Raw genomic sequence first — 23,858 nt, forward strand, 5'->3', positions numbered from 1 at the left:
AATCGTTACTGAGACATGATTTCCCATGCACAAAACCATGTTAACTATCCAGAATCAGTCCTTGTCTTTCCAAATGCATGCACATCCTGTCCCTCAGGATTCCCTCCAACAACTTGCGCGCCTCCGATGTCCAGCTCACCGGTCTATAATTCCCCAACTTTTCCTTACAATCTTTCTTAAATAGTGGCACTGAGTAAGCCACCCTCTGGTCTTCTGGCAACTCGGCTGTGACAATTGATGATCCAGATATCTCAGCAAGGGGACCATCAATCACTTTCCTAGCGTCCCACAGAGTTCTAGGGTACATGTGATCAGGTCCAGGGGATATATCCACCTTTATGCACTTTAAGACGTCCAGCACCACCATCTCTGTAATTGGGCATTTTTCAAGGTGTTGCTATTTATTTCCCCACATTCTACATTTTCCATGTCCTTCTCTACAGTAAACACTGATGCAAAGTACTCATTTAGTATCTCCCTCATCTCCTTTGGTTCCATACATAGGCTGCCTTGCTGATCTTTGAGGGGCCCTATTCTCTTCCTACTTATCTTTTTGACCTTAGTGTATTTCTAACATCTCCTTGGATTCTCCTTAACCCTATTTGCCAGAGCTATTTCATGGCCTGTCTTTGCCCCCTCGATTTCTGTCTTATGTGCACTCCTATTGCCTTTATACTTTCAAGGATTCCCTTGGTCTCTGCTCTCTATACCTGACATATGCTTGCTTACCTATTTTTTTTGGCCAAAACCTCAATTGGGTGATACCTTGTACACATTGGACCACTGACTTTAAGGTATTAATGGATGGAGAGGAGGTTGGTGATTCATATTTAGACACTTTTTTTTTCTTTTCACAGCCTTCAATATACTAGCAGAGTTGTAAAAACATTGCTTTACAACTTCATTCGGCAAGAGAAGTGCCCATCTCCAAGGACTCAGATTTTTGAACAGACGTCTGAAGGAAGTGGTTTGCTATATGGATTAGCTTCTGGTGTGGCATGTAAGTGTGTTTGATTATTGAGTTACATGTATGTGACTGTAAAATGGAACAAAATTGTAAGATGTTTGCAACACAGAAGGTGGCCATGTGGCACCAGAGCCCATACTGGCTCTGAAGAATAGTTTAATTAGTCTCACTCCCATATCCAGTCTCTGTATACTTGCAAGGAATACAGGGAAAACTAGCCATTTGGACACAGAACTGGCTTGAAGGTAGAAGACAGGTGGTGGAGGGTTGCTTTTTAGACTGGAGGTCTGTGACTTGTGTAGTGCCACAAGGATCGGTGTTGGGTCCACTGCTTTTTGACATTTATATAAATGGTTTGGATATGAACATAGGAGGTATAGTTAGTAAGTTTGCAGAGGATACTAAAATTGGAGGTGTAGTGGGCAGTGACGAAGGTTACCTCCAGAATACAATGGGATCTTGATCATATGGGCCAGTGGGTTGAGGGCTAGTAGATGGAGTTTAATTTAGATAAATGTGAGGTGAGATAAATTTTGGAAAGGCAAATCCAGGGCCAGACTTCTACACTTAATGGTAAGGTCCTAGGGAGTGTTGCTGAACAAAGAGACCTTGGAGTGCAGGTTCATAGTGAAGTCTCAGGGAGATAGGGTAGTGAAGAAGGCGTTTGGTCTACTTTCCTTTATTGGTCAGTCCATTGAGTTTAGGGGTTGGGAGGTCATGTTGTGGCAAAACAGGACATTGGTTTGGCCACTTTTGGAATATTGCATGCAATTCTGGTCTCCCTCTTAACGGAAGGATGTTGTGAAACTTGCAAGGGTTCAGAAAAGATTTAGAAGGATGTTGCCAGGGTTAGAGGTTTTGAGCTGTAGGTAGAGGCTGAATCGGGTGGGTTGTTTTCCCTGCTACGTCGGAGGCTGAGGGGTGACCTTTATAGAGGTGCACAAAATCATGAGCATGGATAGTGTAAATAGGCAATATCTTTTCCTTGGGATGGGGGGGCATCCAGAGGGCATAGGTTTAAGGTGAGGGGAAAGATTTAAGATGGACCTAAGGGGCAACATTTTCACTCAAAGGGTGGTAAGTGTATGGAATGATCTACCAAAGGAAGTGGAGGATCTGGTACAACGACAACATTAAAAAGGCACCTGGATGAGTATATGAATAGCAAGGGTTTAAGAGGGAAGTGGGCCAAGTACTGGCAAATGGGACTAGATTATTTTTGGATATCTGGTCGACTTGGCTGAGTTGGAGCATAGGATCTGTGTCTGTGCTATAAATCTCTTTGGCTCTAAGTGAACAAAAAGAACAGTACAACAAAGGAACACACCTTCGGATTTCCAAACTAAAATTCTTTGTCTCTATGCGGTCCATGTACCCCTCTTCCCTTTGTGTTCAAATGCCAGTCAAGATTACTCTTAAATTTTGTTATTGTATCTGTCTCCATGACAACCTCTGGCAGTGTATTCCAGATAGTTGTCCTGTGACTGGGATATCATAGCAATTAGAGACATGGCTCAGGGCTGGGCAGAACTGACAGCTTAACATTCCAGGATATAAGTGCTACAGGAAGGATAGAAAGGGAGGCAGAAGAGGAGGGGGAATGGCCTTTTTGATAAGGGATAGCATTACAGCTGTACTGAGGGAGGATATCCCTGGAAATACATCCAGGGAAGTTATTTGGGTAGAACTGAGAAATAAGAAAGTGATAACACCTTATTGGAACTGTTATAGACGTCCTAATAGAGGGAAATTGAGTAACAAATTTGTAAGGAGATCTCAGCAATCTGTAAGAATAATAGGGTGGTTATGGTAGGGGATTTTAACTTTCCAAACATAGACTGGGACTGCCATAGTGTTAAGGGTTTAACATAGAACATAGAAAAATACAGCGCAGTACAGGCCCTTCGGCCCTCGATGTTGCGCCGACTGAAACCTACCTAACCTACACTAGCCCAATAACCTCCATATGCTTATCCAATGCCCACTTGAATGACCATAAAGAGGGAGAGTCCACCACTGATACTGGCAGGGCATTCCATGAACACTCAACCCGCTGAGTAAAGAACCTACCCCTAACATCTGTCCTATACCAACCTCCCCTTAATTTAAAGCTGTGTCCCCTAGTAACAGCTGACTCCATACGCGGAAAAAGTTCTCACTGTCAGCCCTATCTAAACCCCTAATCATCTTGTACACCTCTATCAAATCTCCCCTAAACCTTCTTTTCTCCAATGAGAAAAGTCCCAAGTGCCTCAGCCTTTCCTCATACGATCTTCCTACCATGCCAGGCAACATCCTGGTAAACCTCCTCTGCACCTGTTCCAGAGCCTCCACATCCTTCCTATAGTATGGCGCCCAAAACTGTACACAATACTCCAGATAAGACCGCACCAGAGTCTTATACAACTGCAACATGACCTCAGGACTCCGGAACTCAATTTCTCTACCAATAAAGCCCGGTACGCCATATGCCTTCTTCACAGCACTATTTACCTGGGTGGCAACTTTCAAAGATCTGTGTACATGGACACCAAGATCCCTCTGCTCATCGACACTTCCAAGTAGCCTACCATTAGCCCATAATCCATCTTCTTATTACTCCTACCAAAGTGAATGACTTCACACTTAGCTACATTGAACTCCATTTGCCACCTTTCTGCCCAGCTCTGCAACTTATCTATATCCCGCTGTAACCTGCTACATCCTTCTTCGCTGTCCACCACTCCACCGACTTTCGTATCATCTGCAAACTTGCTCACCCAACCTTCAAGCCCCTCCTCCAGGTCATTTATAAAAATGACGACAAACAGCAATGGTCCCAAAACAGATCCTTGTGGAACACCGCTAGTAACTGCACTCCAAGATGAACCTTTACCATCAACTACTACCCTCTGTCTCCTTCCAGCCAGGCAATTCCTAATCCAAACCTCTAATGCACCCTCAATGCCATACCTCCGTAATTTTTGCAGTAGCCTACCATGGGGTACCTTATCGAACGCCTTGCTAAAATCCATATACACCACATCTACTGCTTTACCCTCGTCCACTTCCTTGGTTTAGATGGAGAGAATTTAAGTGTGTACAAGAAAATTTTCTGATTCAGTAGGTGGATGTACCTGCAAAACTTGACCTACTCTTGGGAAATATGAGCTACAGGGAGAGGCTGAACAGGCTGGGGCTGTTTTCTCTGGAGCGTCGGAGGCTGAGGGATGAACTTATAGATGTTTACAAAATTGAGGGGCATGGATAGGATAAATAGGCAAAGTCTTTTCCTTGGGGTCAGGGAGTCCAGAACTAGAGGGCCTAGGTTTAGGGTGAGAGGGGAAAGATATGAGAGACCTCAGGGGCAACCTTTTCACGCAGAGGGTGGTACATGTATGGAATGAGCTGCCAGAGGAAGTAGTGGAGGCTGGTACAATTGCAACATTTAAGATGGGCTTATGAATAGGAAGGGTTTGGAGGGATATGGGTCGGGTGCTGGCAGGTGGGACTAGATTGGGTTGGGATATCTGGTCGACATGGACCCAAAGTTGTAAAATCATGATGGAAAAGGATAGACCAGAACTAAAAGTTGAAGTTCTAATTTGGAGAAAGGCCAATTTTGACAGGATTAGGATAGAACTTTCAAAGGCTGATTTGGGGGCAGATGTTCACAGGTAAAGGGACGGCTGGAAAATGGGAAGCCTTCAAAAATGAGATAATGAGAATCCAGAGAAAGTATATTCCTGTCAGGGTGAAAGGAAAGGCTGGTAGATATAGGGAATGCTGGATGACTAAAGAAATTGAGGGTTTGATTAAGAAAAAGAAGGAAGCATTTGTCAGATACAGACAGGATAGATCAAGTGAATCCTTAGAATATAAAGGCAGTGGGGGTATACTTGAGGGAAATCAGGAGGGCAAAAAGGGGGCATGAGATGGCTTTGGCAAAGCTCAAGGCAAGGGCCCCTCAAGGATCAGCAAGGCGGCCTTTGTGTGGAACTGCAGAAAATGGGGGAGATACTAAATGAGTATTTTGCATCAATATTTACTGTGGAAAAGGATATGGAAGATATAGGAAGTAGCGAAATAGGAAGTAGCGAATCACCTTGCAAAATGTCCATATTACAGAGGAGGAAGTGCTGGATGTCCGGAAAATTTATAAAGGTGGATAAATTCCCAGGACCTGATCAGGTGTAGCCTAAAACTCTGTGGGAAGCTAGGGAAGTGATTGCTGGACTTGGTGAGATATTTGTATCATTGATAGTCACAGGTGAGGTGCCAGTAGACTGGAGGTTGGCAAACGTGCCACTGTTTAAGAAGGGTGGTAAGGATAAGACAGGGAACTATAGACAGTGAGCCTGACGTTAGTGGTGGTCAAGTTGTTGGAGGGAATCCTGAGGGGCAGGATGTACATGTATTTGGAAAGGCAAGGACTGATTTAGGGATAGTCAACATGGCTTTGTGTGTGAGACATCATGTCTCACAAACCTGACTGAGTTTTTTTGAAGAAATATCAAAGAAGATTGTTGAGGGCAGAGCAGTAGATGTGATCTATATGGCGTTCGACAAGGTTCCCCATGGAAGACTGATTAGCAAGGTTAGATCTCTCGGAATACAGGGAGAACTAGCCATTTAGATACAGAACTGGCTCGAAGGTAGAAGGCGGAAGGTGGTGGTGGAGGGTTGTTTTTCAGACTGGAGGCCTGTGACCAGTGGAGTGCCACAAGGATCGGTGCTGGGTCCTCTGCTTTGTGTTAGTTATATAAATGATTTGGATGCAAGCATAAGAGGTACTCTAAGTAAGTTTGCAGATGACACCAAAATTGGAGGTTTAGTGGACAGCAAAGAGGGTTACCTCAGATTACAACAGGATCTGGACCAGATGGGCCAATGGGCTGAGAAGTGGCAAATGGAGTTTAATTCAGATAAATGTGATGTGCTGCATTTTGGGAAAGCAAATCTTAGCAGGACTTATACACTTTATGGTAAGGTCCTAGGGAATGTTGCTGAACAAAGAGACCTTGGATTGTAGGTTTATAGCTCCTTGAAAGTGGAGTCACAAGTAGATAGGATAGTGAAGAAGCCGTTTGGTATGCTTTCTTTTATTGGTCAGAATATGGAGTACAGGAGTTGGGGACGTCATATTGCGGCTGTACAGGACACTGGTTAAGCCACTGTTGGAATATTGCATGCAATTCTGGTCTCCTTCCTATCGGAAAGATGTTGTGAAACTTGAAAGGGTTCAGAAAAGATTTACAGAGATGTTGCCAGGGTTGAAGGATTTGAGCTATAGGGAGAGGTTGAATAGGCTGGGGCTGTTTTCCCTGGAGTGTTGGAGGCTGAGGGGTGACCTTATAGAGGCTTACAAAATTATGAGGGGCATGGATAGGATAAATAGGGAAAGTCTTTTCCCTGGGGTGGGGAGTCCAGAACCAGAGGGATTTAGAGGGAGAGGGGAAAGATATGAAAGGGACCTAAGGGGGAGCTTTTTCACGCAGAGGGTGGTAAGTGTATGGAATGAGCTGCCAGGGGATGTGTAGAGGCTGGTACAATTGCAACATTTTAAAAGGCATGTGGATGGGTATATGAATAGGAAGGGTTTGGAGGGATATGGGCCAGGTGCTGGCAGGTGGGACGAGATTAGGTTGGGATATCTGGTCGGCATAGACTGGTTGGACCGAAGGGTCTGTTTCCATGCTTGTGCATCTCTATGATTCTATGACTCTGTGTAAAGAAAAACAAGTTGCCTCTCACATCTCATGTAAACTTTTTTTTGCTCTAAGTCTATGTCCCCTTGTAATTGACATTTCTACCTGAGGCAAAATATTCCCGAGTATCCATTTTATCCAAGCCTCCTATAATTTTGTAAACCTCTGACAGGTTCCCCTCGTTCTTTGCCATTCATGTGAAAACAAATGAAGTTTTTCCAATCTCTCCTCTTAGCTAACATCATCCAAATTAAGCAACAACCTGGTAAATGACTTTTGTACTATCCAAAGCGGCCTCATCCTCCTTGTAGTGTGGTGACCAAAACTCTATACAATATTGCAAATGTACCCAACTAAAATTGCTGCAACATGACTCTTTATGTTCTATACCCCATCTGTTGAAGTCAAGCACGTGCCACTTTGACTATCTTACTGTCTTGTGTTGCCACTTTCGGAGAACTATGAACTTGTATGTCTCGATCCCTCTCTACATTGGTGATATGACTGTTCTGCCGTTTACTGTATTCTTCCTTCCTGCATGCAGTCTTTCAAAATGCATCACCTCAGTTTTCTGGATTATACTCCAACTCTCACTTCTTTCACAAGATTCCAGCCTATCTGTGTCCTGCTGTATCCTCTAGTAATCCTCCTCACTATGTTCAACTCCCCTGACCTTTGTCTCATCTGCAACATTACTGATCAGGCCAACTACGTTCAAGCCAAGTCTTCTCCCTTCACACGATGATCATTTTCCTTTTGAAACCACAAGTGAATGTGTCTCTACCTTGCAGTTAGTGGATTCCAGATCCTAATTATTTATCTTAAGATTGGTGATGTTCTTCACCAATCATCATTAATCCTTAAATTTTTTGATTCTCAATCCTTCTGATGCCAATGGGAAAGGTTTTTCCTTCACTACTTTGTCTAGTCATCTTGCGAACATCTCTATAAAGTTTCCTGTCATATAAAGAGAACTTTCTCCCAACTATTACATTGCTGATGTTCATCACTTGCAGAACCATTCTTATGAATTTTTATGCACCTTGTCTGAGGTCTTTGTATCCTTTCAAAAGTACAGCAATCAGAATTGGACATAATGTTCCAGTTGAGCTCCGAATAGTGGGTTTTAAATGTTAATCATCATTTTCTTGCTTTTGCACTTTGTTATAAAGTTCAGGATTCCATATGCCTTTTCAACTGCTTTCTCAATCTATGCTGCCAGCTTCAATGATTTGTTCACTTTTAACTAGGTCTCTGTTATTGTACCCATTTGTAACTTTTGGTTTGTATTGTCTCTGTTTTCTTCCTTCTAAAGTATATCCCCTCCCACTTCTCTACTCTAAATTTCATCTTGGAGTCTGTTCCTGTTCTCACAGTTTGCAACACTTCGAGGTTTTGTGTTGTCTGCACATTTTGACATTATGAATTGCACACCCAAATCCAGCTCATTAGTACATACAAGAAAGTTTGTGGTCAGAGTGCTGAAGCCTTTGGAACTCCAGTGTATACAGGGGAACCTCGATTATCTGAACGTGGTGGGTGGGCACAATTTCATTCGGATAATCAATTATTTGGTTAATCGATTAAATGCCTTTCCTTTGAGGCTTGGAGTTTTTAAAGTCTGCTCCCTGTTCAGAAGACTGCATCTGCACACAGCGCGCGAGGCCCCGCCCTCAACACCGACCCCATGCAACACCGCCCCAACACAACCTGCACCCAACACCGTCCCCAGCTCCCAATCCTGTCTAACACTGCTCCCTCCGTGCAACATCCTGTACAGGACAATGTTGGAGAGATTATCTGGGGAAGTGGGGGTTTCAGGTACACCCCTGTGTAGAACTCCAGGGAAAGTTGGGGGAGTGGGTGAGGACGGGCTGTCCGTCATTCTGAGACGGTGTCTGTTTAATCACTGTAAACAAAAGACGCAATCACGGTTGGAAACACATCTTTGTAATGTTTCCATCAGGACCTTAAGATCTCCTTCAGATAATCCGATTTTCCGATAATTGGTATCCAGATTATCGAGGTTCCTCTGTATTTTCTTTCAATCTGAAAAAACAGCTGTTCACTGCTTTCATTTCCTTTTGTTCCTCTTTGGGCTAAAATATGCTGATCAAGAAAATTCTCCAGAAGACGATCACAGATTCACTGAAGTGTTATGGCATAGCACATTATATCTGCATCTGCACTTCAAAAATGTGCATCCTTACGTACTGCCAATTTGCTCACATTATTTCAATCCAAATAGTCATCTCGTATCCTCTTATATGTCACAATTGAAACTACCTCCACCATACTTCCAGGCAGTGCATTCCATACCCTGACTAGTTGCTGAATAAAAATCTATTTTTTTAAAAGAAACCTTCTCCATCCTTTATGCACTGATACCTTCCTGGTTTTTATTAGGATATTTAAAGTCCCTCATTAACACTACCCTATTATTTTGCTGGTCAGTACCCTCTAAATTTGCTCCTACAGAATTCATTCAGTTTTGTAATGATACTTCTCTTGTTTCTCAACTCAAACCAAATAGATCCTGTCACTGGCACCTCTAAGACAGTCACTCTGTCTCCAATATTGTAATATTTTCTTTTGTCAGTATTGTCACCTATCCTCTTTATTTTTCTACCCTAATGTCCTCCTACATCTGGGCATATTTAATAACTAGTCATGCCCTTTCTTTACATTGTGCCGACAGCTCACTAACCTTTCAATTCTTCACTACTTGACATGCACCTCCTCAGGATTTTAACTTCTAGTACCTTTCTCAAGCATCAGTTCTTTGAATGTGAACCTGTCACAATTGGTCCCGTTTTGTTCTGATTTGACATCTGCTTGCATAAACCTTGGAGCATGTTGCAGAATAATACAGAATAAGAACCATGGTCGACTGTCTTCTCTAAGCAAGACTGTTGAAGTTAACAGCTGAAAAATGTGTTGCTGGAAAAGCGCAGCAGGTCAGGCTGCATCCCAGGAGCAGGAGAATCGACGTTTTGGGCATAAGCCCTTCTTCAGAAATGAGGAGGATGTGCCAAGCAGGCTAAGGTAAAAGGTAGGGAGGAGGGACTTTGAGGAGGAGTGTTGGGAATGCGATAGGTGGATGGAGGTTAAGTGATGGTGATAGGCTGGAGAGGGGGTGGGAGCAGAGAGGTCTGGAAGAAGCTTGCAGGTCAAGAAGGCGGTGCTGAGCCTGAGGGCTGGGACTGAGATAAGGTGGGGAGAGGGGAAATGAGGAAGCTGGAGAAATCTGTATTCATCTCTTGTGGTTGGAGGGTTCCTAGGTGGAAGATGAGGCACTCTTCCTCCAGGTGTCGTGCTGCTATGGTCTGGCGATGGAGGAGGCCAAGGATTTGCATGTCCTTGGCAGAGTGGGAGGGGGAGTTAGTGTTCAGCCATGGAGCGGTTGGTGCGGGTGTCCCAGAGGTGTTCTCTGAAATGTTCCGCAAGTAGGCGGCCTGTCTCCCCAATGTACAGGAGGCCATATCGGGTGCAGTGGATGCAGTAAATGATATGTGTGAAGGTGCAGGTGAATTTGTGACGGATATGAAAGGATCCCTTGGGGCCTTGGAAGGAAGTGAGGGGTGAGATGTGGGCGCACGTTTTGCGATTCTTGCGGTTGCAGGGGAAGGTGCCAGGAGTGGAGGTTGGGTTGGTGGGGGGTGTGGACCTGACGAGGGAGTCGCGGAGGGAGTGGTCTTTCCAGAACGCTGATAGGGGAGGGGAGGGAAATATATCCTTGGTGGTGGGGTCTGTTTGGAGGTGGCGGAAATGACGAAGGATGATACTTTGTTGAAGTTAACATCCTGACTGCCAGGTTTTAGGTCAGCTAATTCAGCATTGTTCACAAACTAGATTTTCTGTTATAACTTGTAAATTGTACAATGTTTTATTTTAGTAACTCCATTGAGGTTAGCAAATAAAACTCAGTTACAATTTTATAGTTCAAATATAATAGAGCAAGAATATTATTTGTGGTCTATTTCATTTAAATCAAATTTGTGCAATGCCAAACTTTGCAGTTTCTTAGCTAATCTGATACAGTGCCATTTGTAACTGAAGACAACACTGACACTTCTGCTATTGCAAATTGCATGATATATTTTACTGTAATACATAGTGAAATCTGCTTAATTGTAACCATTTCTAATTTTGCAATTTAAAAGAAGAATTTCTTGGGAAAACAAATTGAGGCTGTTTTAGTACATTATCAACCTCTATTTGCTTAATGTTTATGAATATTTTGTGACAAGCTTAAATACAGTATTTTTAAAACTAGTTATGTTTTGGCTTGAGATTTTGGCTTGCACGGGGCAACTTGTGATGAGCTGTGTTTGTGCATGTTTACGTTTGAAAGTCTTTTTGCCTACAAAGTTGCTGAACTTGCAAGTAGAAGATAGTGGTGTGGTGAGCACAGCAAGGTTTCATCGACCTAGATGAACAATGGAATAAAAGTAGCATATCCCCTGAACCAATGAGTTTAAAGGAATGAAAAAAAAGAGTTGAAGGATTGAGAAGTAGTTTGCAATACAGTAGGTGAATTAAATGCCAAAACCAGTAAAGAAAGGAAAATATAGACAGGAAGAAAGACTGGATTAGAGAATGAGAAAAAAGAAACGGGAAAAGAAGTTTTAAACAATTTAATAAGTAATTCATTTAAACTCTTCTGTAATTCATAACCCAACAGAATTGGACTCTAGACTTCTAATTGATCATTTCCTGGGCAACAGCAGTTAAAAAGCATTTATAACATTTTAAAATGGTAATTTGCGTGTTAATCGGAAATTAATACAAAAGTGCAAGAACGGTGTTCCTTAAGTTTCACTATTAAGGATAACATTTAAATGCTTCAAATTCCTTTATGTTCTAAAAAGAGCTTTTAGGAATTTGTCTATCAACAGCTCAATTAATTTCTTTTTCCAAAGTGTCTCTTTATTAAGAAGATAAGGGCTGTGATGTTTCACAGCTCCAAAGTGGATGATCTCACATGTTGAACTCCATCTACTGTAGTTTTGCCCATTGACTTACTCCACACTTGCTCCTTTGTAATTTACTACTGCCATCCACACTACTTGCTTCATCGCATATTATCTACAAAAATTGTCTGTTCCTTCATCCAAATTAGATTGGTATTATGACGTGGAGACAGACTGCCAAATCAAACCAGCCTCTGTATCCCTTTACCCATAACCCATTAAAGTTAAAATGCTTGACCTTCAAACATTGCTCTGTTTGTTGTTAACAAAATTTCTAATCGCCAAAAACAGATTTTGTGAATAACCAATGACAGACATCTTGTTTATAACTTAAACAAATCATTTAACAATTTATTATTAATACAGTAGCTTTAGCAAAACAAAGTTGAAGCACAAAGTAATTAATTAATGTCTGTGATTTAAATAACTAATCTTTAATTCTAGCCCCCGACGCACTCTTAAAGACAGGCAAACTCATGATTAAGGGATAAATTACAAGAAAAAATGTAACTGGCTAGTTCACTTAAGCTGTTTCCATGAGCTGTAGTCTCACTGACAATGAGATTGTATCTTGCTTAGTTTCTAAAGACACTGAGCCTACTGGAAGTAAGTAGCTTTCAGTAGGCTCAGAGGAATATCATTTAATTCTTTTAACTGACATTCTATTCTCCGCATATTCAATACATGATAATGAGAGACCAACCTGGGAGCAATTAAACTTCCTGGCTCAAGCAAATAACACAATTCATTGGGTCCTGAGGATTTGTGAACTTTCTGTTCCATTAACTTCTCTACTGCTATTTTTCATGAACTAATACTAATTTCTTTGTTTCATACTGCCACTAGACCCTTGCATCTTGATGATGTCAGGAAAGCTTCTAGTGTCATCTTTGATGACAGACGCAATGTACTTTTTAGCTTGTCTGCCATTTTTCTATTTTCCACAAAAATCTTTCTATCTCTACCTGTTTAGTGTTCTAGTTTCTCTTTTTATTAATGTCTTGGTCCCCCTATATTGAGATCTAAACTTCTGCCAATCCTCAGACATAGATTTGATTTTGGCAACTTTATAAGCCTTGATTTAGTAGAACCTTTAACTTCTCTCCTTGACCATGACAGTTTCACTTTTTGCTGTATGGTATTTTTTCCTTAAAGCAATGTACGCACCTTGAAAACAAAACATTAGTTCTTTAATTGCTAGCCAGTGCATATGCACCATCAAACCTTATGATTTTTTCCAGTTCATTACAGTCAATAACCTCCTTACACCTTTATGATTGTCTTTGTTTATAGTTTCAGATTGAACTGCATCTTTCCCAAATTAATGGGAAATGCCTAACACAGTGGCATAATATTCCCTTAGAGCTCTTTTACAATGAGGTTATTAGTTAGCCTTTTCTTATTGAATAACTAGATCTAAAAAAGCGGGGTACTCCAATTGGTTCCTCAACATGTTGCTCCAGAAAGCTATCTCAGACACATTGCAGGAATTCTTTCTCTTCGGCATTAGTGCTCATTAGATTTACCCAGTCTAAAGATTTGAAGTCCTATTTAGACTATAAAGCACTCCTACCCTCTTGATTCCCCCTTAAGCCTAATATCTAACTTAGTTATATTATGATCACTGGTTGTCAGGGCATCAAACCCTTAATTAATTCTGTTTTGTTGCCATCACTAAATCAAGTATGGCGTATTTCCTTCTTGGATCTAAGACTTGCACATCTGACCCATGCACCTTCTAGAAATTCCTTGTCTTTTCCAACTGAGTGTTCTATTTCTTAGTCTTTGAAAATTGAAATGTTTCATTATGACTTTTATTTTTGCTTCTTAAGTGTAATTTGGTATGTGTGAATTATGAATGCATATATAATGTGCACTTTAGGTAGCATACTCTCATATCCAGCATATTTGAAAATCACTAGCTGAGTTCATGTGGGAAAAAATCATAATTGCATTTTCATAATGTAAAGTTTGAAGAATCTTTTGAAAGAGAAGGAAAACTGCCTATAAAGTGAATATTTCTGCACGGCAGAAATTTCTTCAAATGAGATTTTTATATATGTTGTACTCTTACTTTTTTGAGTCACCTAAGTCTAATGTAGTTCTAGAAAGCTGTTGTCAGAACAGCAGATGCTTAATTAATTCTGCTTTGTAGCAGAATTAATGTTATTATAGGTGAATAAAGGCAACTACAGAGGCATGAGGGAGGAGCTGGGTAGAATTGACTGGAAGAGAAACCTAGCAGGGGAAGATAGTGGAACAGCAATGGAAGGAGTTTCTGGGAGTAATTCAGGAGACACAAAGATTCATCCCGAGGAAAATGAAGCATGGTACAAGGAAGATGAGCCAACCGTGGCTGACTAGGGATGTCAGGCATAGCGCAAAAACAAAGGAGAAAGCATATTATGTGGCGAAGAGCTGTGGGAAACCAGAGGATTGGGAAGCTTACAAAGACAAACAGAGGGCAACAAAAAGGAAATGAGGGTGAAGATCAAGTCTGAGGGTAAGCTAGCCAGTAATAGAAAGGAAAACAAAGAATTTCTTTTGATATATAAAGTGCAAAAGAGTGGCAAAAGTGGACATTAGGGCGCTGGAAAATGATGCTGGAGAGATAGTAGTAAAAAAACAAGGAAATGGCTGAAGAATTGGGTCAGTCTTCACTGTGGAAGACACAAGTAAGAGCCCAAAAATTCAAGGGTGATGGGACAGAGCTGAGTATGTTGGGCAACACGAAGGAGAAGGTCCTAGGGAAACTGAATGGCCTGAAGGTGTATAAAGCATCTGGACCAGATGGACCACACCCCAGAGTAGTAAGGGCGATAGCTGAAGAGATGGTGGAGATATTATTGGTGATCTTGTAGTCTATGACTCTGACTCTAATTGCTAGAATCAGGGAGGGTCCCAGAGGACTGGAAAATCACTATTGTGACGCCTCTTTTTAAAAAGGCAAAAAAACGGGAAATTACAGACCTATTAGCCTAAGCTCAGTCGTGGGTAAGATCCTGGAATCCATTGTGAAGGATAAGATTTCTGAATATTTGGAAGTGTATGGTAAAATGGGGCAAATAGGGCATGGTTTCATCAAGGGGAGGTCATGCCTGACAAATTTACTAGAATTCTTTGAGGATTTAATGAGCATGTTGGACCAAAGAGAGCAAATGGATGTTATCTATCTGGACTTCAAGAAGGCTTTTGACAAGGTGCCACACAGGCAGCTACTGAGTAAGCTAAAGACCTATGGGGTTAGAGGCAAGGTGCTAACATGGAAAGAAGCTTGGTTGTCTGGCAGAAAGCAGAAAGTGGGGATAAAAGGGTCATTCTCAGGATGGCACCCGGTGACAAGTGGTATTCCGCAAGGCTCAGTTTTGGGACCACAACTTTTTACTTTATGCATTAAACGATCTAGATGAAGGAACTGAGGGCATTCTGGCTAAGTTTGCAGATGATACAAAGATAGTTAGAGGGACAGGTAGCATTGAGGAAGTGGGGGGATTTTCAGAAGGATTTGGACAGTTTAGGAGAATGGGCAAAGAAGTGGCAGATGGAGTACAATGTGGGAAACTGAGAGGCTATGCACTTTGGCAGGAGGAATAGAGGCATGAACTATTTTCTAAATGGGGAGAAAATTTCAAAGTCTCAAGTGCACAGTGACTTGGGAGTTCTAGTCCAGGATTTTGTCAAGATAAACTTGCAGGTTGAGTCAGTAGTTAGGAAGGCCAGTGTAATGATAGCATTTATTTTGAGAGGACTTGAATATCAAAGCAGGATTGTAATTCTGAGGCTCTGGTCAGGCTACATTTGGAGTATTGTGCACAGTTTTGGGTCCGATGTCTCAGGAAGGATGTACTCTCCCTGAAGTGTGTTCAGAGGAGGTTCATGAGAGTGGAATGAAAAGCTTAACATATGAGGAACATTTGAGGACTCTGGCCCTATACTCGATTGAGTTTAGAGAATGAGGGGGATCTAATAGAAATTTACAGAACACTGAATGGCCTGGACAGAGGAGATGTTGGGAAAAGGACATTAGTTGAATAAAATAACCTTTAGAAGCTGTGAACTGGCAACGATGATGGTTTCAAAGAAATGGGAATGAAGGGGGAGGAAAAGAGCACAATTAATTATGTTAGCAAGCCCTGGTTTGAGAAATTTACACGTGAGTTGTGTTAACTTGGAGAGGGTGAGGAGCAACAGACGTGGAGTTTGAGTGTGAAAATCCTAGGTGGCATGAGGCAAAACAGTGGGGTGACAATCTGGATAGGAAGCAGCTTTAACAGATGCTCTGAGACAAGGAAATTGAAAAATAAATCTATATTATGTATATTACACCAAGATAAAGGGAGCAGACAAAGAGAATTGCTGTATTCTGCGATGGTGTAATGAGATATACTACTTTGTGGAAACAATTCTGATATTGAAGGGCTATGTGTATGAGTTATCTGAGGAATTGAGAACAAAAACAAGCTGTGGGTTGAATGAATTGAAAATTAATTGTTCCTCAGCGCAGGCTACCTGTTCATATTACTTTGCCTGCTTACAGCCTCTCTATGATAATTCTGCACTCCAGGAAGAAAGTAAGCTGCAGCTGTCTTTCTAAAACCAAACAAAGTTCCAAGTTTCCCTTTGGATTTCTATGCATGTTAATGTGTTTGTTGCAGTCAAGTGAAAGTGGGAGGAGAATTTGGCTAGGAAGTTATCTTAATTTTTATAAAGGTGAAGAATGAGAAAGATTTCAAAGGAGTGAAAAGATTTACAAGGTTGTTGTTGAGACTGGAGGGTTCAAGCTACAGAAAAAGGCTGAATTGGCTGGGATTTTTTTCCCCAGAGTGTCAGAGGCTGAGGGGTGACCTTATAGACGTTTATAAAGTCATGAAGGGCGTGGATAGGGCAAATAACCATGCTCTTATTTCCTAGGATAGAGGAGTCCAAAGCTAGAGGACATAGATTGAAGTGAGAAGGGAAAGATTTAAAAAGGACCTGAGGGGTAGCTTGCACCGAGGGTGGCGCATGTATGGAACGAGCTGCCGGAGGAAGTGGTGGAGCTGCGTAAGATTACAACGTTTAAAAGGCACCTGGAAGGGTTGAGAAGGATATGGGCCAAATGCTGGCAAATGCAACTGGTAATTTTGGGATGTCAGGTTGGTGTGGATGAATTGGTCTGAAAGGTCTATTTCTGTGTTGTAAGATTCAGATTCTGAATGTTTGTCATCGAGACGAGACTCGAAGTAAAAGGTTTCAGAGCAGTGAAAGGGACTTGATGGGATTCATGCATTGTAAGTAGTTCATGTTCAGTATTCAGATTTGAAAGTGAATAATTAGGTTCAGCACTCCGTTTTATTCTTGTCGTTATACAGAGGAAACTCGATTATCCGGGGATGGTGTTGGGGGTGGTGGGCGTGCAGCGGTGTTGGGGCGGGTGGCGGTGTGCTGCTGCCTCATCTCCTAAACAGGGAACAGACTTGGAAAAAAAAACTCCGAGCCCCAGAAGAAAGGCATTTAGTCCATTAACTGAATAATCGATTATCCGAACAAAATACTGCCCGCCCATCTTGTTTGGATAATTGAGATTCCTTTATTTCATTTATTTTTGTTTTTATAGAATATAGAACTTAGAACATTACAGCGCAGTACAGGCCCTTCAGCCTTCGATGGTTCCACAGGTTGGCCCAACAATCCGAAGGCTATCTAACCTACACTATTCCATTCTCGTCCATATGCATATCCAATGACCATCTAAATGCCCTTAAAGTTGGCGAGTCTACTGCTGTTACTAGCAGTGCATTCCCACTAGTAACTGAACTCCAGAATGAATATTTGCCATCAACCACCAGCCTTTGCCTTCTTTCAACTAGCCAATTTCTGATCCAAACCGCTAGGTCACCCTCAATCCCATGCCTCCATATTTTGTGTATTAGTCTACCGTGAGGAACCTTGTCAAATGCCTTGCTGAAATCCATATACACCACATCAACCGCTTTACCCTAATCCATTTGTTTGGTCACCTTCTTAAAGAACTCAATAAGGTTTATGAGGCATGACCTACCCTTCTCAAAACAATGTTGGCTGTCTCTAATCAACTTAGGATTTATAATCATCTAAGAGGACTATCTGTCATAACCCTTTCCAACACTTTACCCACACTGAAGCAAGGCTCACAGGTCTATAATTTCCAGGGTTGTCTCTACACCCCTTCTTGAACAAGGGAACAACATTTCCTATCCTCCAGTCTTCTGGCACTATTCCTGTAGACAAAGATGACATAAAGATCAAAGCCAAAGGCTCTGCAATCTCTTACTTGACTTCCCAGACAATCCGAGGATAAATCCCATCCAGCCTGGGGACTTGTTCATATTTACACTTTCCAGAATTGCTGACACCTCCTTATGCACCTCAATCCCATCTCGTCTAGTAGACTGTATCTCAGTAGTCTCCTTGACCACATTGTCTTTTTCTAGTGTGAATACTGACAAAATATGTTCATTTAGCTCTTCCCCTACCTCCTCTGACTCCACACACAACTTCCTACTACTGTGCTTGATTGGCCCTAATCTTAGTTTAGTCATTCTTTTATTCCTGATGTACCTCTAGAAAGCCTTGGGGATTTCCTTGATTCTATCCGCCAATGACTTCTCGTGTCCCCTCGTAGCTGTTCTTAGCTCTCTTTAGGAATTTCCTGGCTAACTTTTAATTCTCAAGCACCCTAACTGAGCCATCGCAATTCATCTAAACATAAACCACCTTCTTCCTCTTGACAAGGGATTCAACTTCCTTAGTAAACTGTCATCCGCACTCGACAACTTCCTCACTGCCTGACAGGTACATACTTATCAAGGACCTGCAGTAGCTGGTCCTTGAATATGTTTCAACTGTGCCCATCCTCTGCAGTTTTGTTCCCCATCCTATGCATCCTAAATCCTGCCTAATTGCATCGTAATTGCCTTTCCCCCCAGCTCTAATTCTTGCCCTGCGGTATATAACTCTCCCTTTCCATCACTAAAGTAAACATAACTAGATTGTGGTCGCTATCACCAAAGTGCTCACCTACCTCCAAATCTAACACCTGCCGGGTTCATTACCCAGTACCAAAGCTAATGTGGCCTCGCCCCTTGTTGGCCTGTCTACATACTGTGTCAGAAAACCCTCCTGCATGCATTTGCAAAACAAAAACTGACCCATCTAAAGTACTTGAACTATAGTATTCCCAGTCAATATTTGGAAAGTTAAAGTCTGCCATAACAACTACCCTGTCACTCTCGCTCCTTTGCTATCCTATCCTCTGCATCTCTGGAATTATTTGGAGGCCAATAGATAACTCCCAACAGGGTAATGTCTCCTTTCCTGTTTCTGATCTCTGATCTCTGCCTATATTACCTCAATAGATGAGTCCTCAAATGTCCTTTCTGCAACTGTAATACTGTCCTTGACTAATAGTGCCACACCACCCTCTCTCTTATCATTTTCTCTGTTCTTACTGTAACATCTAAATCCCAGAATCTACAATAACCATTCCTGTCCCTGCTCTACTCATGTCTCTGAAATGGCCACAACATTGAAATGCCAGGTACCAACCCATGCTGCAAATTCACCCACCTTATTCAGGATGCTCCTGGCGTTGGAGTAAGACATACTTCAAACCGACTTCTTGCCTGCTGGTGCATCCTTGCAGTCTTGAAATTTTAATTCTGACTTAACAACTCTCATCCTCCCATATACTTGAACTACGATTTCGGTTCCCATTCCCCTGCTGAAGAGCATTAGCAAATTCCATTCCCCCCACCCCCAGGATATTGGTACCCCTCACATCCAGGTAGATATATTCATATCTTTTTGAGGTAGGTATATTCATTAGGCAATTCTCATTCCATCATATTTTATGTAATCTGGATGTCATGGGGAGAGGAGGATCAGATAACGAATGAAGTGTCATGTTATTTTGATTTGTTTACACTTGTGTTACAGCAAATTTTGGGTTTGCATTTGGATTAAAATTTTGTATTGACAATATGTAATTCTAACCAAAAGAAACACGTCTATGTTGGAAGTAAACAATTAAGATAATTTGCCCAAAAGTGTTCCCCCCCACTGACAACTCAGTCACTTGTCCTGCCTTACTTAACAACAGAAGGTCAAGTATTGCTCCTTCTCTAGTAGGTAAATCTACATATTGAATAAGAAAATTTTCTTGTACACACTTCACAAATTACTCCCCATCCAAGCCCGTAATACTGTGACAGTCCCAGTCTATATTTGGAAAGTTAAAATCCCTTACCATTACTACCCTATTATTCTTCCAGATTTCTGACATCAACTTACATATTACTTCTCCATTTTCCATTGTCTATTGGAACTACATTATAATCCCAACAAGGTGATCACCCCTTTCATATATTTCGGTTCTCCCTCATGTAACTTTACTGGACGATCTCCCAAGAATATCCTCCCTAAATACAGCTGTAATGTTACTCTTAACAAAAACACCATTCCCTCTCCAGTCTCTCCTCCTTTACTATCCTTCCCATGGTTTCTATACTCTGGAACATTAAGCTGCCCAGTACTGTCCATCCCAGAGCCATGTTTCTGTAAAAGCTGTGATATTGCAGGTCTATGTTCCCAACCATACCTTAAGTTCATCTGCCTTACCTGTCAGACCTCGTGCAGTTTCATTTATCAGTCTTACCTTATTCTCTGCCAAGCTCTTGTGTGCCTAGACTATTTGACTTGCTTCCTCTATCGATAGTACCAGCCTCAGCCTTTTTTCTTGCTATAACTTTGGTTCCCACCCTCTTGCTAGTTTACAGTCTCCTGAATAGCACTAGCAACTCTCCCCACAAAGATATTGGTCCAGGTGGAACCCACCCCTCTTAGGTAATTTCTACCTCTGAAGAGATTCCAATGGTCCAAAAATGAGTCCTTGCCCCTGCACCAGCTCCTTAGCCACACATTCATCTTCTCTATTGTCCTATTCCTATTCTCACTAGCATGTGTAATGAAATTACTGAATTATTGCTAGATATGGATGTAATTACAATGTTTAAAAGACATCTAGATACATGAATAGGAAAGATTTGGTAGGATTTTGGGGGGTTGGGGGGTGCGCGGGTGCTAGGAGCAGGTCGATGGGACTAGTTTAGTTTGGGATTATGTTTGATATGGATTGGTTAGACTGAAGGGTCTGTTTCCATGCTGCATGGCTCTATTGAATTTCGATATGCCCACAGTTGAACCGTGGAGTGTTAGGTTTGAGAGAGATTTTATTGAAAACCACAGGAATTGAGAATATTCATGGTTGTAGTAGCCTATGTGGTCAACAGAACAAAATTAAACCCTATGATATTCAAATCTAAACTATGCTAAAACAAGTTCCCTACAAGGATTTTTTGTGCATATTCTGACAACAGTTGGTTGAGTGAAGAGAGTGGATGGATACTGTGTGGATGAGACGTCTTGGCAGCCTATGCAAAGAATGTTGCTTATTAGTGTGAGACATTTTCAAATCCATCATAACTGACAAGATCAAGAGATGCTTACAAAGAAGTAACGCTCAAGTGAGATTAGGATGTCTAATATTTTGTAGTTCAACCTTCAGGTGTGTGCTTCAATAAGCCATTCAAAGATAATTTTTGCTCCTGTACGTTTGAGCTCCAAGATCAAACCTAGTTCACTGAAGATAGGGCATGCCAGTGGAAGCACCAGACATTTCTAAAAATTAGGTGGCAACCTGAAGTTACAGGACTATTTGTGTGCCTAAGCAGTATCTCAAGCATGCTAGTCTTCAGTCAATTCGATTTACTCCGTATGATATTAAGAAGCGGTTGGAGGTAATGTTTTCTTTAATTCATCCATGGGATGTGGGCATTGCTGTCTGGTTAGTATTTAATGCCCATTCCTAGTTGCTGCTGTGAAGGTGGTGGTGAGCTGACTTCTTAAACCAACGCAGTCCTCCTCCTGTAGATTGACCCACAATGCTATTAGGGAGAAAGACTGGGCACCAAGAGCAAGACTGCTGTTGCCGTTGGAGGGGGTGAGTCTCAAAATACTGTACGTGCATGTGCACACATGCAGCCCCACATACAACTTTTTACTGCAACTTGTTGACAAGCTCCGTCTTTGCCCTGTACAGGACAACATTGGAGAGATTATCTGGGGAGGGGGAGGGGAGTGGTTTAGGGTACACCCCTGTGTAGAACACCAGGGGAAGTGTGGAGAGCAAGAGAGAGGGAGGGTGGGTGGGTGGCCAGTCATTTGGAGATGGTGCCTGGGCTCCCATCGATTTCCAAGACTCTTCTCGGCAGTGTTTAAGTAAGCTGAATTCATTTTTAATCATTGTGAACAAAAGGCGTGATCAGAGTTGAAAACACCTCTTTGATGTAATGTTTCTATCGGACCTTGAGATCATCTTCAGATAATAGTGGGCGGCACGGTGGCACAGTGGTTAGCACTGCTGCCTCACAGCGCCAGAGACCCGGGTTCAATTCCTGCCTTAGGCGACTCTCTGTGTGGAGTTTGCACGTTCTCCCCGGGTCTGCGTGGGTTTCCTCCGGTTGCTCCGGTTTCCTTCCACAATCCAAACATGTGCAGGTTAGGTGAATTGACCATGCTAAATTGGCCGTAGTGTTGGGTGAAGGGTAAATGTAGGATTATGGGTCTGGGTGGTATACGCTTCGGCTGGTCAGTGTGGACTTGTTGGGCCGAAGGGCCGTTTCCACAGTGTAAGTAATCTAATAATCTAAAATTTGAATAATTGATATTTGGATAATTGAGGTTCCTCTGTGGTAATAAATGATATTTATTTAACACAATTAATATTATAGCAAAACATACTAACAATTTACACTATAAATCTAATCAACTATCTTATGCTTAACTTAACTCTGATCATATATCAGCATGCTACATCTCTGCCTTGATTCACATGGCAACTATCGTTTGGTCGTCTTCCATGTGTGTCTTCTCTTCGTAGCAGTTGGTCTTGAGTTACCCACCCAAGGATGGTGTTGCGGTGATTCTTATACTTAGAAGTCTTTGACCACCAATAGGTCAATCAGGGCTCAATCACTCTGATTGGACCCAACCAGACTTTGACCTGTTAATGGCAGGTGGTCCTTAGGCATCCATTCCTGGAGGTGTTGGGAGCGCATAGGTAAGGTAGCCCTTTCCAAATAAGGGTGTGAGATGCCCCTTCATCTGGTAAACAACTCTGTTTCCAATTGGCCTGGGGATGGCATTCAGGCCAATTCCATTCAATTCCAATTCATGTGTCTATTGTATACTGTCTGTCTGTAGCTGCTGCCTGTCTGGATTCTGCAGCTTGTTTATTTCAGAGTCTTTGAGCAAAGTCACTTTTGGCCAAGGCTTGCCTCAATTTCCCAGAGTTTCATTTATTGTCCCCTTTTTCACAAGTTCATTTTGAGCAGCCCGTCCAGCCACTGTCCCACCTCTTGATCCTGAATGTGAAGCATGGATCACCTGATCACAGACCAATTTCCAAGTAGTGACTATATGATCCAGGCTCAAGCAAAGCATAAAGTACACTTAAACAGCTCTTACAGATAATAGTTTGAAAAATTACACCTAGTTAAAACCAAACAAACATCATCGAAATATATTTAAATGGAATATCGCAGTTCAGACTTAATGGCTAATCAAGCAAGTGTGGTAGTTTAGAATTAAATAAGACATTGGAGAAGAGAAGAAAAGATTCATAACGAAAACGTCAAACAAATGTTATAAACCGGAGCGAGCAGTGATCAAGCAAGAGTTGCTGTATACAAAGGAACCGATAATCTGGAGAATGTTTTATACAAATTATAGGATAAATGAACATTTACTGGGCTAAACAAATATTTACTATGTCACTATCGCTTTTAATAAGCTCTTGAAGACAGTGACATGAGTGAGCTCTCTTGCAGATAGCATATTGGAAAATTACATCTAACTAAGATCAAGCAACTATCATCAAACTATGCCTAAATGGAATATCAAAATTCTGACTTAACAGCTAATCAAGCAAACGTCGTAGATTAGGTTTAAATAAGACATTGAAGAAGAGAAAAAAATTCATAACGATAAAATCAAAAAAACGTTGTAAACCGGAGGGAGCAGTGATCAAGGAAGTGTTGCTGTGTACAAATGAACCAATAATCTGGAGAACATTTTATACAAACTGTAGGATAAATGAATATTTACTAAGATAAACAACTATTTATTATGTCGCTATTGCTTTTAAAAAAAATT

General features: G+C 41.7%; 1 protein-coding gene across 14 annotated transcripts in view; it reads left to right on the top strand.

Annotated features, from left to right (window-relative positions):
• dym (dymeclin) overlaps positions 1 to 23,858 on the top strand; it is a 559,079-nt gene that overhangs the window by 140,831 nt on the left and 394,390 nt on the right. For all 14 annotated transcript variants that reach the window (XM_072574579.1, XM_072574628.1, XM_072574595.1 and 11 more), the window contains one exon: positions 858 to 1,000. In XM_072574579.1, coding sequence (XP_072430680.1) covers positions 858 to 1,000 — 143 coding nt within the window. The remainder of the gene's footprint in view (positions 1 to 857; positions 1,001 to 23,858) is intronic.

Source organism: Chiloscyllium punctatum, chromosome 1 (assembly GCF_047496795.1).
Source record: "Chiloscyllium punctatum isolate Juve2018m chromosome 1, sChiPun1.3, whole genome shotgun sequence".
Classification (NCBI taxonomy): Eukaryota; Metazoa; Chordata; class Chondrichthyes; order Orectolobiformes; family Hemiscylliidae; genus Chiloscyllium; species Chiloscyllium punctatum.